This window comes from Canis aureus, chromosome 5 (genome assembly GCF_053574225.1).
Source record: "Canis aureus isolate CA01 chromosome 5, VMU_Caureus_v.1.0, whole genome shotgun sequence".
NCBI lineage: Eukaryota > Metazoa > Chordata > Mammalia > Carnivora > Canidae > Canis > Canis aureus.
In genome coordinates this window covers 36694286-36709034 of record NC_135615.1, presented here as the reverse complement: position 1 = coordinate 36709034, position 14749 = coordinate 36694286, and the positions used below count along the sequence as shown (strand labels likewise).

At 42.4% G+C, this 14749-nt stretch overlaps 1 protein-coding gene across 4 annotated transcripts in view; it reads right to left on the bottom strand.

Annotated features, from left to right (window-relative positions):
• Positions 1–14749, bottom strand: part of LOC144313986 (protocadherin alpha-C2) — a 187483-nt gene that overhangs the window by 149823 nt on the left and 22911 nt on the right. Inside the window, exon 1 of one of the 4 annotated variants that reach the window (XM_077897550.1) lies at positions 1610–4187. The exons of the other annotated variants lie outside the window; for them this stretch is intronic. Within the exon in view, the coding sequence (XP_077753676.1) occupies positions 1610–4042 (2433 nt within the window). The 5' untranslated portion in view covers positions 4043–4187. Of the gene's footprint in view, positions 1–1609; positions 4188–14749 lie in introns of those variants that run through there. 4 annotated transcript variants of the gene reach the window in all.

Genomic DNA, 14749 nt, shown 5'->3' with positions numbered 1-14749 from the left:
TAGACATTTGTCCAAAGAAGACTCCTAGATGGCCAACAGACACAAGAAATGATGCTCAACATCACTTATCATCAGAGAAATACAAATCAAAGCTACAATGACATATCACCTCACACCTGTCAAAATGGCTAAAATCAGCAACACAAGAAACAACAGGTGTTGGCAAGGATGGAAAAAGGCACCCTCTTGTGCTGTAGGTAGGAATGCAAACTGGTGCAGCCATCTCTGGAAAACAGTATGGAGTTTCTTCAAAAAGGTAAAAAATAGAACCACCCTATTATTCAGCAATTGCATTACTGGGTATTTACCCAAGAACACAAAGATACTAATTTAAAGAGATACATGCGACCTGATATTTATAGCAGCATTATCCACAATAGTCAAATTATGGAAACAGCCCAGCTGTCCACTGATTGCTGAATGGATAAAGAAGATGTGGGACCCCTGGCTGGCTCAGTTGGTAGAGCACATGACTCTTGATCTTGGGGTCATGAGTTCGGGCCCCACATTGGGTGTAGAGCTTACTTAAAAATAAATAAATAAAATAAACTTTTTAAAAAAGGTGTGGTATACACAATGGAATATTACTAAGTATAAAAAAGAATGAAATCTTGCCATTTTTAACAATGTGGATGGAGCTACAGAGTATTATGCTACTAAAAATAAGTCAGAGAAGGCCAATACCATATGATTTCACTCATTTTGGAATTTAAGAAACAAAACAAATGAGCAAAGGGAAAAAGAAAGAGAGAGAGGCAAACCAAGAAACAGACTCTTAACAATGGAGAACAAACAGGGGGGAGATACGTGGGAGATGGATTAAATAGATGACAGGGATTACGGAGTCCACTTGTGTGTGACAAGTACCAGGTGTTGTATGAAAGTGTTAAATCACTAAATTGTACACCTAAAACTAACATAACACTGTATGTTAACTAACTGGAATTTAAATAAAAACTTCTTAAAGATCTCATTTTATTTATTTGACAGAGAGAGAGTACAATCTGGGGAAGCAGCAGGCAAAGAGAGAGAGAGAAGCAGGCTCCCTACTCAGCAGGGAGCGGGAGGTGGAGATGTATCCCAGGACCTTGAGATCAAGACCTAAGCTGAAGGCAGACACTCAACCCACTGAACCACCCAGGCACCTCTATTATAAAACTATTTTTTTTGAAAGATGAAGAAATATCTCTCCATGAAAAGCAACACACCAAATAAAATTCAAACATAAGAGACTTGGAGTGCCTGAGGAATGCAGATTTTTTATGAATTGCCTTGACCAAAGTGCGAATTCCCTTGAATTTCCGTTTAACTGCTATTTGCATCAAATGTAAAGAAATGAAAATTCTACAGAATTAATTAGAAAAAATGCTACTACTTATGCCAATTTAAAAATGTACCACAAATAGATATAATGTCTGATTCCAGGTTATATTAAGACTAATAACCAACCAAAAATAGATAACAATTGTTAACAGAAAAAATGAACAGATGTATATGAAGTAAATTTATTCAAATTTTTAAAATTGAAAAATGTAAAGAGGAATACTAGGAAAACACATTTAACATTTCAAGTATGTATTAACTGTTAATTATGAAAATTCAGACTCACCTTGGTACAATGCTCATCATTTAAATCTTGATGCTCATTCATATCACCCACTACTAGGCAGGGTGGATGACTGGGGCTGAAGGCCATGAGGTCGGCCTTGGGCGGGCCCTCCCCAGAGCACACCCTCTGCCGCCTCTGCTGCGAGTACGACCAGCTCCCCACCGCGCTGGAGCACACCAGCGTGGGCTTCCCCGGCCCGCACGCGCCCTCGCTGGGCGGCGCCGAGCACCGCAGCGCCGTGGACAGCAGCAGCGTGAGCACCAACAGGCTGGACACCGCGCAGATGGCGACGATCAGGTACACGTTGACGTCCACCAGCGCCGCGCCCGCGCCCGCGCCCGCGCCCGCGCCCGCGCCGCCCGCCAACACCCGCGACGACGGCCTGGGCGCCTGGCCGCTCTCCACCAGCGACAGCAGCACAGTGGCCGTGGCCGTCAGCGCCGGCTCGCCGTGGTCCTTCACCAGCACCAGCAGGCGCTGGCGCGGCGCGTCCGCCTCGTCCAGGGCGCGCGTCGTGCTGATCTCGCCCGTGTACAGCGCCACGCGGAACGGGCTGCGCGCGCCCCCCGCCGCCGGCTGCAGCTCGTACGACAGCCACGCGTTGTAGCCCGAGTCCGCGTCCACCGCGCGCACCTTGGCCACCACGTGGCCCGCGCCCACCGCCCGCGACACCGGCTCGCTCAGCGCGCCGCCCCCGCCGCGCGCCCCGGGCAGGGGCAGGGGCAGGGGCAGCGGCAGCAGCGCGGGCGCGTTGTCGTTCTCGTCCAGCACGAACACCTGCAGCGTCACGTTGCTGCCCAGGGGAGGCACGCCCGCGTCGCGCGCGCTCACTTGGAACTGCAGCAGCTCCAGCTCCTCGTGGTCCAGCGGCTGCAGCGCGTACACCTTGCCGCTCTCCGCGTGCACCGACACGTAGCTCGACAGCGCGCGCTCGCCCACGCGCCGCTCCACCAGCGAGTAGGACACCAGCGCGTTCTCCTGCGCGTCCGCGTCCCGCGCCGACACCGTGAAGATGTGGCAGCCGGGCGGGTTGTTCTCCTTCACGAACACCGTGTACTCGGGCTGCGCGAATGCCGGCGCGTTGTCGTTCACGTCGGCCACCTCCACGGACACGCTGGCCGTGGCCGACAGCGAAGGCGAGCCTCCGTCGCGTGCGGTCACTACCAGAGCGTAGTTCGCCACGCTCTCTCTGTCCAGGGCGCTGTCCAGCACCAGCGAATAGTAATTCTTGAAGGTGGACACCAGCTTGAAGGGGACTTGGGGTGTGAGGGAGCAGGTCACCTGCCCGTTGGCGCCAGAGTCAAGATCTGACACGCTGATTAGGGCAATAACAGTACCTAATTGAGCGTCCTCTCGGATAGGCAAGGATAAGGAGGTCAATGCAATCTGAGGGACATTATCATTTATATCCAAAACTCTCAATACAACAGTGCAATGACCAGCCATGGGTGGGTGACCTTTGTCTGTCGCGTCAACACGAATTTTGTATAAATTTAATTTTTCAAAATCTAAATTCCCTTTAGTTACTATTTCTCCAGTATTTGGATCTATTCTAAACTGGTCACCAACCATGGCTGGAACAAGACTATTAAAAGAATATGAAATCTCCCCATTCACTCCTTCATCGCGATCAGAAGCATTCAGTCTGATTACTACTGTTCCGTTACCCAAGTTTTCGAAGATCCTTACTTCATATTCAGTCTGTTCGAAACTGGGAGCATTGTCATTCACGTCCAGCACAGTGACCAACACCTGAACAGTACCAGTGAGCTCAGGTTTGCCTTCGTCAGTGGCTGTCAGCAGTAAGTTATGTTCGGGAACTTCCTCTCTGTCCAAGGATTTCCTTAATACGAGCCCAATCTGTGTATTGTCATCACTGTTTGTTTTCACATCTAGGGCGAAGTATTTACTAGAACTTAGTTTATAGGTTAAGATGGAGTTTGAGCCAACATCCGCATCTGACGCGCCCTCTAGTGGAAACAGAGAGTCTGGCAGCCTTGATTCGGAAATCCGCACTCTTTGTTCCTTTAAATGAAACACCGGCGCGTTGTCGTTAATGTCCTTCACCTCCACCTCCACGTGGAAAACCTGCAGCGGCCTGTCTACGATCACCTCCAGGTGGATGCTGCACTCCAGAGTCCTCCCACACAGCTCCTCCCGGTCGATCCGAGAATTCACAAACAAAATGCCATTCTGCAGATTTACCTCCAGAAGGTCCCCGTGGCCTTTGGACGCCAGTCGGAAAAGGCGCGGCACCAGCTCCGCCAACTCCAGCCCCAGGTCCTGGGCGATGCGGCCCACGAAGGTGCCGTGTTTGGCCTCCTCCAGGACCGAGTAGCGGACCTGGCCGCTCCCCGCCTTCCAGGCTGTGAGGATCAGAAGCGAAAGCAGCAGATGCTGAGATCCCAGTCGGCCTTCCAGGGTAATCACCATGTCAAATATTTATTTCCACCAGATGATCTTGTCTCGAAATTAGTATGAAATACTGTATGATCCCGAGTCTGTTAATGCAATTCTTCTGCGCCTGCCATTACTGAGCACTCGTGGAACCAAGAGGTAATCGGAGGAATGTATTTTGCATACTGTAATAACTAGATTAACTTCATGGTAGACAGCGACATCATGCGGCTACAAAGGTAAGAAATGAATTCACATAACAGCGCTAAGCTGTAGTTCTTGAAGTTTAAAAAAAAACAACCTGTTTTTGCCTTACTTTAATAATAAATCTCCTTATATTTGCAATTTGCAGAGCCAGTTTCATCTCGTCTGATTTCTTTTACTAGTGTAGAGTAGGGTGAGGGATCAGATAATTCATCACAAAACTTCTCTTCCAATAATTTAATTACTGTTATCAATCAGTTCAGAAAATTTGTGATCTGAAGTAGGTCTGGGAATTTAAAGTGCAAACTATACTACACTCTGTGTAGAGAAGAACATACATATATTTCTGTTATAGGACATGCTATTATATTTTGCTCTGGGAAAATAATGTAATTTTGTTTATTTTTGAAAAGATTTTATTTATTCATTTGACGGGGAGAGAGAGCACAAGCAAGAGGAGCAGCAGGCAAAGGGAGAGGGAGGAGCAGGATCCCCAGTGAGCAAGCAGCCGGATGTGGGTCTTGATATCAAGACCAGGGGATCATGACTTGAGCTGAAGGCAAATGCTGAAATGACTGAGATACCTAGTTGCCCCAAGAATATAATTTTAAGTTAACAAATTTTATCCATATTTCTAAAATCTTATAGATTATCAAAGTCCATTCTTTCTTTGTTCAATGAATATGAAATACTCCCAAGACTGTTTCTTTTACTTAATAATGGAAGGTGAAATTTTAAGTGCATATTCTTTTTAAAAAATATTTCATTTATTTGAGAGAAAGAGATCACGGCAGCGGGTGAGGGGCAGAAGCAGAAACAGACTTCCTCCTGAGCAGGGAGCCTGAGATGGGACTCAGTCCCAGGACACTGGGATCATGACCTGAGCTGAATGAAGGCAGTTGCTTAACCAACTGAGCCACCTAGACACCCTCCCTTCTATGGTTCTAATTGTCATTTTCTTTTTTAAAAAAAGATTTTATTTATTCATGAGAGAGTCAGAGACCTAGGCAGAGGGAGAAGCAGGCTCCATGCAGGAAACCCCATGTGGGACTCAATCTGGAGACTCCAGGATCATACCCCAAGCCAAAGGCAGATGCTCAACTGCTAAGCCACCCAAGTGTCCCTCTAATTGTCATTTTCCCCCATTCATGCTAGAGACTCTCAGAAAATAATTTGATTACAATTTGAAGTTTATGAAGAGACATCATTTCAAACCCTACAAATTCTCATTTTTCATTAATGGCATGAACATTCTACATGTCACCTATATGAAATTTTTATTAGTCCTCCTCCCTTACCTGCCCTATTCAAACAGTCGATCTATCTTTTCACATACCACCATATTTATCTTCATCAGTACAGCTATTATTGAATAACAACTAAAGGTAGAAATTCCATGACATTAGAGTCACTTCTACATGACCTGAGATGCGATCACAACCCAACATTTCCAGTGTTACTTATTTTTAACTACTCTCCAATGTGTTTTGGAGACAATATAGATCACTTCCTTGTCTTCGTTCTCTAGCACAACCTTTGTTTAAGTTGTTTCTAAAATTAATTCCATTTTTACGTGTAAAAATGTTATCCTGATATAAAAATTCAGCCCAAATGTCAATTTTACTGTAAATTCATCTGTAATGTCATCAACTGGAGATGATCAAACTCTTCCTCAAAATGAAAAGCACAAAAAAAGACTTTTCAAATGGTCTTATGCCAACGCCCACCCCCCAAAGTTCTGATATACTTGTAAAATCCTCACAGACAACTAATACGGAGAAGCTGTATTAATACAACTAATACTATGAGAAGCTTCATCTTAAACTAATTAACCCAGATCTGTGTAATACTCTCTATCACTGAATTTCCATTGCTGTCATTTTGGGTAAATAAATAGTTCATGTGCTAACCAATAATATCCCCCCAAATAAAATTTCCCTTTGCTTCCAGGAAGATAAGCCTTAACAAAAAGCTATATTAGTTTGCAGAGTTTTTAAAAAGCCCAATGCAGTGCTTGAACTCAAGACCCTGAGATTAAGACCTGAACTGAGATCAAGAGTCCAAGGCTTAAACAACTGAGCCACCCAGGTGCTCCTAGCTTGTAGTCTTATTGTTGAAAGTTTTCTATAGTGGTTAGGATTTTCATAAATTTTGAGCTATGTGAAGAGTCTCTTCAAATTTCAACTTTAAAATTAGCTAATTAAATTTAACTATCAAATCTCTATTGCAGTTCCTAGCAATTTCTGGAAGAGTGATATGATATCTAATCCAATTAATAGGGATATTTGTAATAATCCTATTTATTGGCCCCTGGTAGAAAATTATTCAATGTTACTGAAATCCTTCCTGTTAAATAAGCATGGAAAAGGAAAATATTGGTCTTTTCATAAGAAACAGTTTACATATTTGTTCATTTATTTCCTCAAATAGTTTGTTCCAATCAAGGAAGACTGTGTAGAGAAAAACTTTAATCAATTTATGGACAGCTTCCTCTCCCAGCAAATAAATATTTTAGTTATAAATCAAAGAATTTATATTTTACAAGTAAATTAACTTAATTTTTTTAAAAGCTGACAAGTGTTAACTATAAATTTAGTGGCAGGAATTCCCTCTCAATTTATAGGACTTCCTCAAAGTAATAGGGCAGTAGAAATACTTAAATACTATGACACAAGTATATTTATAAAATTAAATACATGTGAGAATGCAAGAAATAGCCAAAGTAATAAAAAGGAAATAAACATTTTATCGTATGAAATGTGGAATATTTATTACCTTCTAGACCCACATTGTTTTTTGAAGAAGTGCAGAAAAACAATTATGTGTATTTAAGACAGAGAGAGATCTTGCCTCTGGTAGAATCAAATGTACAGCTTTGTTTTAAAGAATTGTATTGGTAAACAACAAACCCAAGAGGGGATTATGTATCAGGGTGTTGGTTTTTAAATCTGAAAACAAAAAGCAACAACAAAAACAACAAAAAACAATAAAGAACATGGGCAATAATTTCTTTTACATCAGCTATGGCAACATTTTTCTAGATGTCTTCTGAGGCCAGGAAAATAAAAGTGAATTTAAACTATTGGAGCCACATCGAAATAAAAAGCTTCTGCTTAGCAAAGGAAACAAAAAAACTAAAGGATGACCAACTGAATGGGAGAAGGTATTTGCAAACGACATATCCAATAAAGGGTTAGTATTCAAAGATATAAAGAACTTATACAAGTCAACATCTAAAAAGCAAAAAATCCAATTAAAACTGGGCAGAAAAAAAAAAACTGGGCAGAAAACATGAACAGACATTTCTCCAAAGAAGATATCCAGATGGCCAACAGACACATGAAAAGATGCTCAACATCACTCATCATCAGGGAAATGCAAATCAAAGCTACAATGAGATATCACATTATACCTGTCAGAATGGCTAAAATCAACACAAGAAACAACAGGCGTTAGTGAGGATATGGATAAAAAGGAACTCTCATGCACTGTTGGTGAGAATGCAAACTGGTGCAGCCACTTTGGAAGACTCTGGATATTCCTCAAAAAATTAAAAATAGAACTACCACATGATTCAGTAATTTCACTACTGGGCATTTACCCAAAGAACATGAACACTATGCTGAAGGGATATATGCACCCCTGTGTTTATTGCAGCATTATTTACAATAGCCAAATTTCAAAAGCACCTCAAGTGACTATCAAAAGATGAATGGATAATGAAAATGTTATATATATATATATATATATATATATATATATATATATACACAATGAAATATTACTCAGCCATAAAAAAACATCTTGCTATTAGCAATAACACGGATGGATCCAGAGAATATAATGCTAAGTGAAATAAGTCAGAGAAAGACAAATACCATATGATTTCAGTTATATGTGGAATTTAAGAGAGAAAACAAATGAACAAAGAAAAAAAAAGGGACAAACCAAAAAATAGACTCTTAACTATAGGGAACAAACTGATAGTTACCAGAGTGGAGGTGGATGAGGTGATGGGTGAAATAGGGGATTAAGAGTACATTTGTCATGAGGAGTTCTGAATAATGTATAGAAGTGCTGAATCACAATATTGTACATCTGAAACTAACATAACACTGTCATTACATACATACATATGCACATAGATAAACTCATCATTGTGGTTCTAAGGCAAGACCCATTTTAAAAGAGTCTAGAAGATTTTTGCTGGTGAATTTTGTTATTGAAGCTTAGAACAGTATTAGATAATGATTCAGTCTTATCTAAGTATAATAAATTGCTAGGTTTTATTTAATTTCAGGCAGTCTACTTTTGCCAAGTTTGTGAAAGACCTACACATTGCTAAACTCTGCAAGAAATATGATGCAAGCCAATGGACAATTAAGAATTTCAAGTAGCCATATTTTATTTTATTTATTTTTTATTCATGAAAGAACTAGTTTTAAATGATTTTATTTATTTATTCACAGACAGAGAGAGAGAGAGAGAGAGTCAGAGACACAGGCAGAGGGAGAAGCAGGCTCCATGCAGGGAGCCTGACGTGGGACTTGATCCTGGATCCCCAGGACCACACCCTGGGCTGAAGACATCGCTAAACCGCTGAGCCACCCGGGCTGCCCAAGTAGCCATATTTTAAAAATAATCTCTACACCCAACGTGTGTCTCAAACTCACAACCCTGAGATCAAGAGTCATGCACTCTACCTACTGAGCCAGCCAGGTGTCCCTTAGTAACCCTATATTTTTAAAATTAGAGACAGAGAGAACGTGGTGGGGCAAGAAGGGGAGGATGAGGCAGAGGGAGAGAGAGAATCCCAAGCTCAAAATTGCCTCTAATATAATAATTTGTCAATCAAAAAAATACAAGTTAGAGAAAAGTTAATCACTGTTTCACTAAGTATTGATGTTAGAGTAAGTGAAAAAATTATGATATGTCTCAAAATGGGGCATCATAAATTTGGAAAAGAATGAGAAACCTCCTCACATACTGATATATCATGACTATTCAACTAAAAAAAATAAGAGGAAAAGTGATATGACTATTATGTTTTAAAATAGAAGAGAGGAATTAAAAAAAAAAGAAGAGAGGTGTTTATTTGTATGTAAAAATAACTGTAGAAAACTAACCAAGAAATTGCAATGTTTGAAATAGTCAAGGAACACTGGGCACCGGGCTGACTCAGTCAGTAGTGCATGTGACTCTTGCTTATGGTTGTGAGTTCAAATTCTGACCTTGGGTGTAGAAATTAGTTAAAAATAAGAACCTTAGGGCAGCCCCCATGGCCAGGCGATTTAGCGCCGCCTTCAGCCCAGGGTGAGATCTTGGAGTCCCTGGATCCAGTCCCATGTCCCGCTTCCTGCATGGAGCCTGCTTCTCCCTCTGCCTGTGTCTCTGCCTCTCTCTCTCTCTCTGTGTCTCTCATGAATAAATAAAATCTTTAAAAAATAAAATAAAAATAAGAACCTTAGAAATAGTTAAGGAGGTATATTATGTGGCTTTGATAAGCCAATGCATAACATGTAAGTGTATTTTGTATTCAAAGATAAATGAAGTCCCTAGTTAAAAAATCATAAATATCAAATTCATCATAAGTATGCAAAAGCCAATCGTTAAGAGAAACCTGAAAAGAATCATTCAGTGTACAAATGTTACTTACAAAGGAAATTAAATTGGTGTAATAATAAAAACACTAAGAAAATGATATTTAAAGTAAAAGAAAAGGCAAAATGACATAGTGTTATTAAAACACTTCATTGTGGTTGTAATACGAGATTTGAAAGTAAATAACTCCAAACATGTCATGCAAGTATCTCCCTACATTTCCCAAAGATTGAAAATTAAAATGCTTATTAAAAATTTATTCAGGAAACAATTTTTATGGTGCAAAGAAAAGTAATACATTCACACCAACTTTTAAAATCTTTTAATTAAAAATGTTGGCAAATTGAATTTAAATGTAAAAATGTGAAAAAAATAATGAGAAAATCTTTTAAAAGTGGGAATGTTACTAAAATAAATTCATTACTGCAAAGCGATCATCTGCAACCATAAATATAATTAAATGAATTCTATGCATAACTGTAATTTTAAGTAAATGAAGTAGTACGAATACAGAATTTACATCTAAAATGATGAGACTATAATCATATATAAAACCATACTTTAAAAGAAAAAATAATAGAGGAAATAATAAACATTTATAACGAAAATTATTTTGAAAAATATTTTAAACACTCACAAGGTCTGCGGAGCTGGGTCCATGAGGCAGGCTGGGGCTGAAGGCCATGAGGTCGGCCTTGGGCGGGCCCTCCCCAGAGCACACCCTCTGCCGCCTCTGCTGCGAGTACGACCAGCTCCCCACCGCGCTGGAGCACACCAGCGTGGGCTTCCCCGGCCCGCACGCGCCCTCGCTGGGCGGCGCCGAGCACCGCAGCGCCGTGGACAGCAGCAGCGTGAGCACCAACAGGCTGGACACCGCGCAGATGGCGACGATCAGGTACACGTTGACGTCCACCAGCGCCGCGCCCGCGCCCGCGCCCGCGCCCGCGCCGCCCGCCAACACCCGCGACGACGGCCTGGGCGCCTGGCCGCTCTCCACCAGCGACAGCAGCACAGTGGCCGTGGCCGTCAGCGCCGGCTCGCCGTGGTCCTTCACCAGCACCAGCAGGCGCTGGCGCGGCGCGTCCGCCTCGTCCAGGGCGCGCGTCGTGCTGATCTCGCCCGTGTACAGCGCCACGCGGAACGGGCTGCGCGCGCCCCCCGCCGCCGGCTGCAGCTCGTACGACAGCCACGCGTTGTAGCCCGAGTCCGCGTCCACCGCGCGCACCTTGGCCACCACGTGGCCCGCGCCCACCGCCCGCGACACCGGCTCGCTCAGCGCGCCGCCCCCGCCGCGCGCCCCGGGCAGGGGCAGGGGCAGGGGCAGCGGCAGCAGCGCGGGCGCGTTGTCGTTCTCGTCCAGCACGAACACCTGCAGCGTCACGTTGCTGCCCAGGGGAGGCACGCCCGCGTCGCGCGCGCTCACTTGGAACTGCAGCAGCTCCAGCTCCTCGTGGTCCAGCGGCTGCAGCGCGTACACCTTGCCGCTCTCCGCGTGCACCGACACGTAGCTCGACAGCGCGCGCTCGCCCACGCGCCGCTCCACCAGCGAGTAGGACACCAGCGCGTTCTCCTGCGCGTCCGCGTCCCGCGCCGACACCGTGAAGATGTGGCAGCCGGGCGGGTTGTTCTCCTTCACGAACACCGTGTACTCGGGCTGCGCGAATGCCGGCGCGTTGTCGTTCACGTCGGCCACCTCCACGGACACGCTGGCCGTGGCCGACAGCGAAGGCGAGCCTCCGTCGCGTGCGGTCACTACCAGAGCGTAGTTCGCCACGCTCTCTCTGTCCAGGGCGCTGTCCAGCACCAGCGAATAGTAATTCTTGAAGGTGGACACCAGCTTGAAGGGGACTTGGGGTGTGAGTGAGCAGGTCACCTGCCCGTTGGCGCCAGAGTCACGGTCGGACAGACTGATCAGGGCGATGATGGTTCCTACTGAAGCGTCCTCTTGCACCGGCAGGGATATGGAGGTTATGACCATCTCTGGGGTATTATCATTCTCATCCAGGAGTTTTACTATTACTTTGCAGTGTCCAGTTAATGGGAATGGACTTCTATCTACAGCATCGATATTAATTTCATATAAATTACAATCTTCATAATCCAGTTCTCCCTTTACTGTTATTTCTCCACTATTCGAATCGATTATAAATTTAGATTTGACGTTGTCAAGAACAAGATTACTAAAGAGATACACTATTTCCTTATTAATGCCCTCGTCCGCATCTGAGGCATTCAGCTTAATAACTAATGTCCCATTCGGTGCATTTTCTAGTAATCGGATATTATAAATTGATTTATCAAATTTTGGGGCGTTATCATTCGCATCCAATACATTGATCAATAATTGAACTGTACCTGTTAGTTCAGGTTTTCCTCCATCAATTGCAGTCAGTAATAAAAGATGTTCTTGAATCTCTTCTCGATCTACTGCTTTCTTCAAGACTAGCTCTAAAATGTTTGTTTCTTCTTCATTTGCTTTAACATCCAAGTCAAAATATTCATTAGGATTTAATTTGTATCTCAATTCTGCATTTGCTCCGACATCCATATCAGATGCGCCCTCAAGTGGAAACCGAGAATCCACTATTCTTGATTCTAAAATAAATAATCTTTGTTCCTGTCGGAAGAACCTGGGCGCGTTGTCATTAATGTCCTTCACCTCCACCTCCACATGGAAAACCTGCAGCGGCCTGTCCACGATCACCTCCAGGTGGATGCTGCACTCCGCGCTCCGCCCGCACAGCTCCTCCCGGTCGATCCGAGAATTCACAAACAAAATGCCATTCTGCAGATTCACCTCCAGAAGGTTCCCGTGGCCTTTGGACGCCAGTCGGAAAAGGCGCGGCACCAGCTCCGCCAGCTCCAGCCCCAGGTCCTGGGCGATGCGGCCCACGAAGGTGCCGTGTTTGGTCTCCTCCGGGACCGAGTAGCGGACCTGGCTGCTCGCGGGCTCCCAGACTGCGAGGAGCAGAAGCGAGAGCAGCAGGCGCCAGGAACCTGGACTTCTCTGAGAATATACCATCGCTAATTCGTTGCAATTTTCAAATGTCTGTTGCACTACCAGACGATAGCTTTTGGAAACCTAATTCCCAATTAGCCATAATGTTTTATTTGCTCACCTTTTCAGCTTCAGCAGCAGAGTAAAAAATGGAGTAGCCTTCTCCTTTCTAAGGAAAATAAACTCACTGTATTCCTTTATTGGGGGAAGAAAAAAAAAACCAACCACCAAACTTGCGGTTTCCAGCGCCACCATGTGGATGAAAAGGTGAGTTTTTACTTTGTTATGCCTTACCTACCTTACATTAGTTAAATATTTCCCAATTTCAGCGACTTTTAGGTATTCTTTATTTTCCTTATTTCTAATTTAAATACACCATTAAGATTATAATAAAGACATCAGTTTTCATTAAAACAGTGCAAAATCAATACGATTTGTTTATGCCACACCGATCTTTATTAGAGTAATTTGTATTGGTCTATTCTATTTAGGGAGTGGCTTTATATAATTCCTAACTGAAATTAAAGGTATTAGTTTTCATTTACTGCAAAATTTAGACATATCTTATTCAATTTCTCCAGTATTTTCTATTATTTTCATGGGATGTTTGTACACTACTTCTGTGTTACTCATGAAACAAATTTACAGTCCTATTTGCAAGCATTTGATATTGGCTTTTTGTGGATGTTATTTTCAAAGTAACAAACGATTTGAATAGCATTCTTGTCAGAGTTACTGGTTTGAAGTCTGATATTTTAATGGCTAAAACTCCATTCTTTAATTTCTCCTTACATCACATACTTTTAATGTTGACTATAAAATGATAATGTGGACATTTACATTTTCTAGAGGCCAAGATCATAGTAAAAACAATTTTGGTCAGTATCTTGACACCATTTTTCAAATTAGATGCATCTAGGCAGCATTTTTTCAACTTACAACTACTGATAAATCACAATTGATATAAACTGGGATGCCTGGGTGGCTCAACGGTTTGGCACCTGCCTTCGTCCCAGAGTGTGATCTTGAAGACACAGGATCGAGTCCCACATCAGGCTCCCTGCATGGAGCCTGTGCCTGTGTCTCTGCCTCTTTCTCTGTGTCTCTCATGAATAAATAAATAAAATCTTAAAAAAACAATTGATGTAAACTGTGACAGTATAGATCTTTGCTTTTATGCAGCAAATCAAAACACTAATTTTTCTGTAGATGTACTACTCTATAAAACGTTTGGGTTCCAGTAAAAATTAAAACATTGAAAATAAACCACATTATTAACTGGACTATGTTAATTTTCTCTTTTTAATTGTTTGATTTACTGCATGATACAACATAGACTTACTTATAAATATGGTCAGAAGAAAATTTCCCAAAAGAAAATGTCACCAAGTTTTTCCACTGAAAAAAAAAATTAACCTTCTGTTTGTTTATATACTCCCTAGAATTCCTTAAATATCACAAAATCCTCCTTACCTATGAAGACACTGGGTCTTGGAGATCAATAATTTTATTACTTGACACATTTTCATGTAAAACATAAACTTCAAATATATCCCTTAATTTTGGTTTAAGTTGTATGTGAGACTTGAAGTATTATTTTTGTGTCAATGTATAAAACAAATGTGGAAAAATAGTAATATAAATAGCAAGAAGAAAAAGAATTACTAGAAAGTACAAAATCAACTGAAATACATTTGCTTCCCAGTATTCAAAGTAGTAAAGAAGTACAATAATGATACTGGTTTCATTGCTTATATAATATTTAACAGTATGTTTATCATTCCCTTTAGTTTTTCTAAGATTCTTACTCTGCCTACTAATATGATGTCCCCCACAGCACTCAGATCACCCAAACACTGAAGAATCTGAATGCTAATAAATTTTCAATATTCTTATTATCTGTATCCGTATCATTATCTGCAACTGATGATAATTTGAAA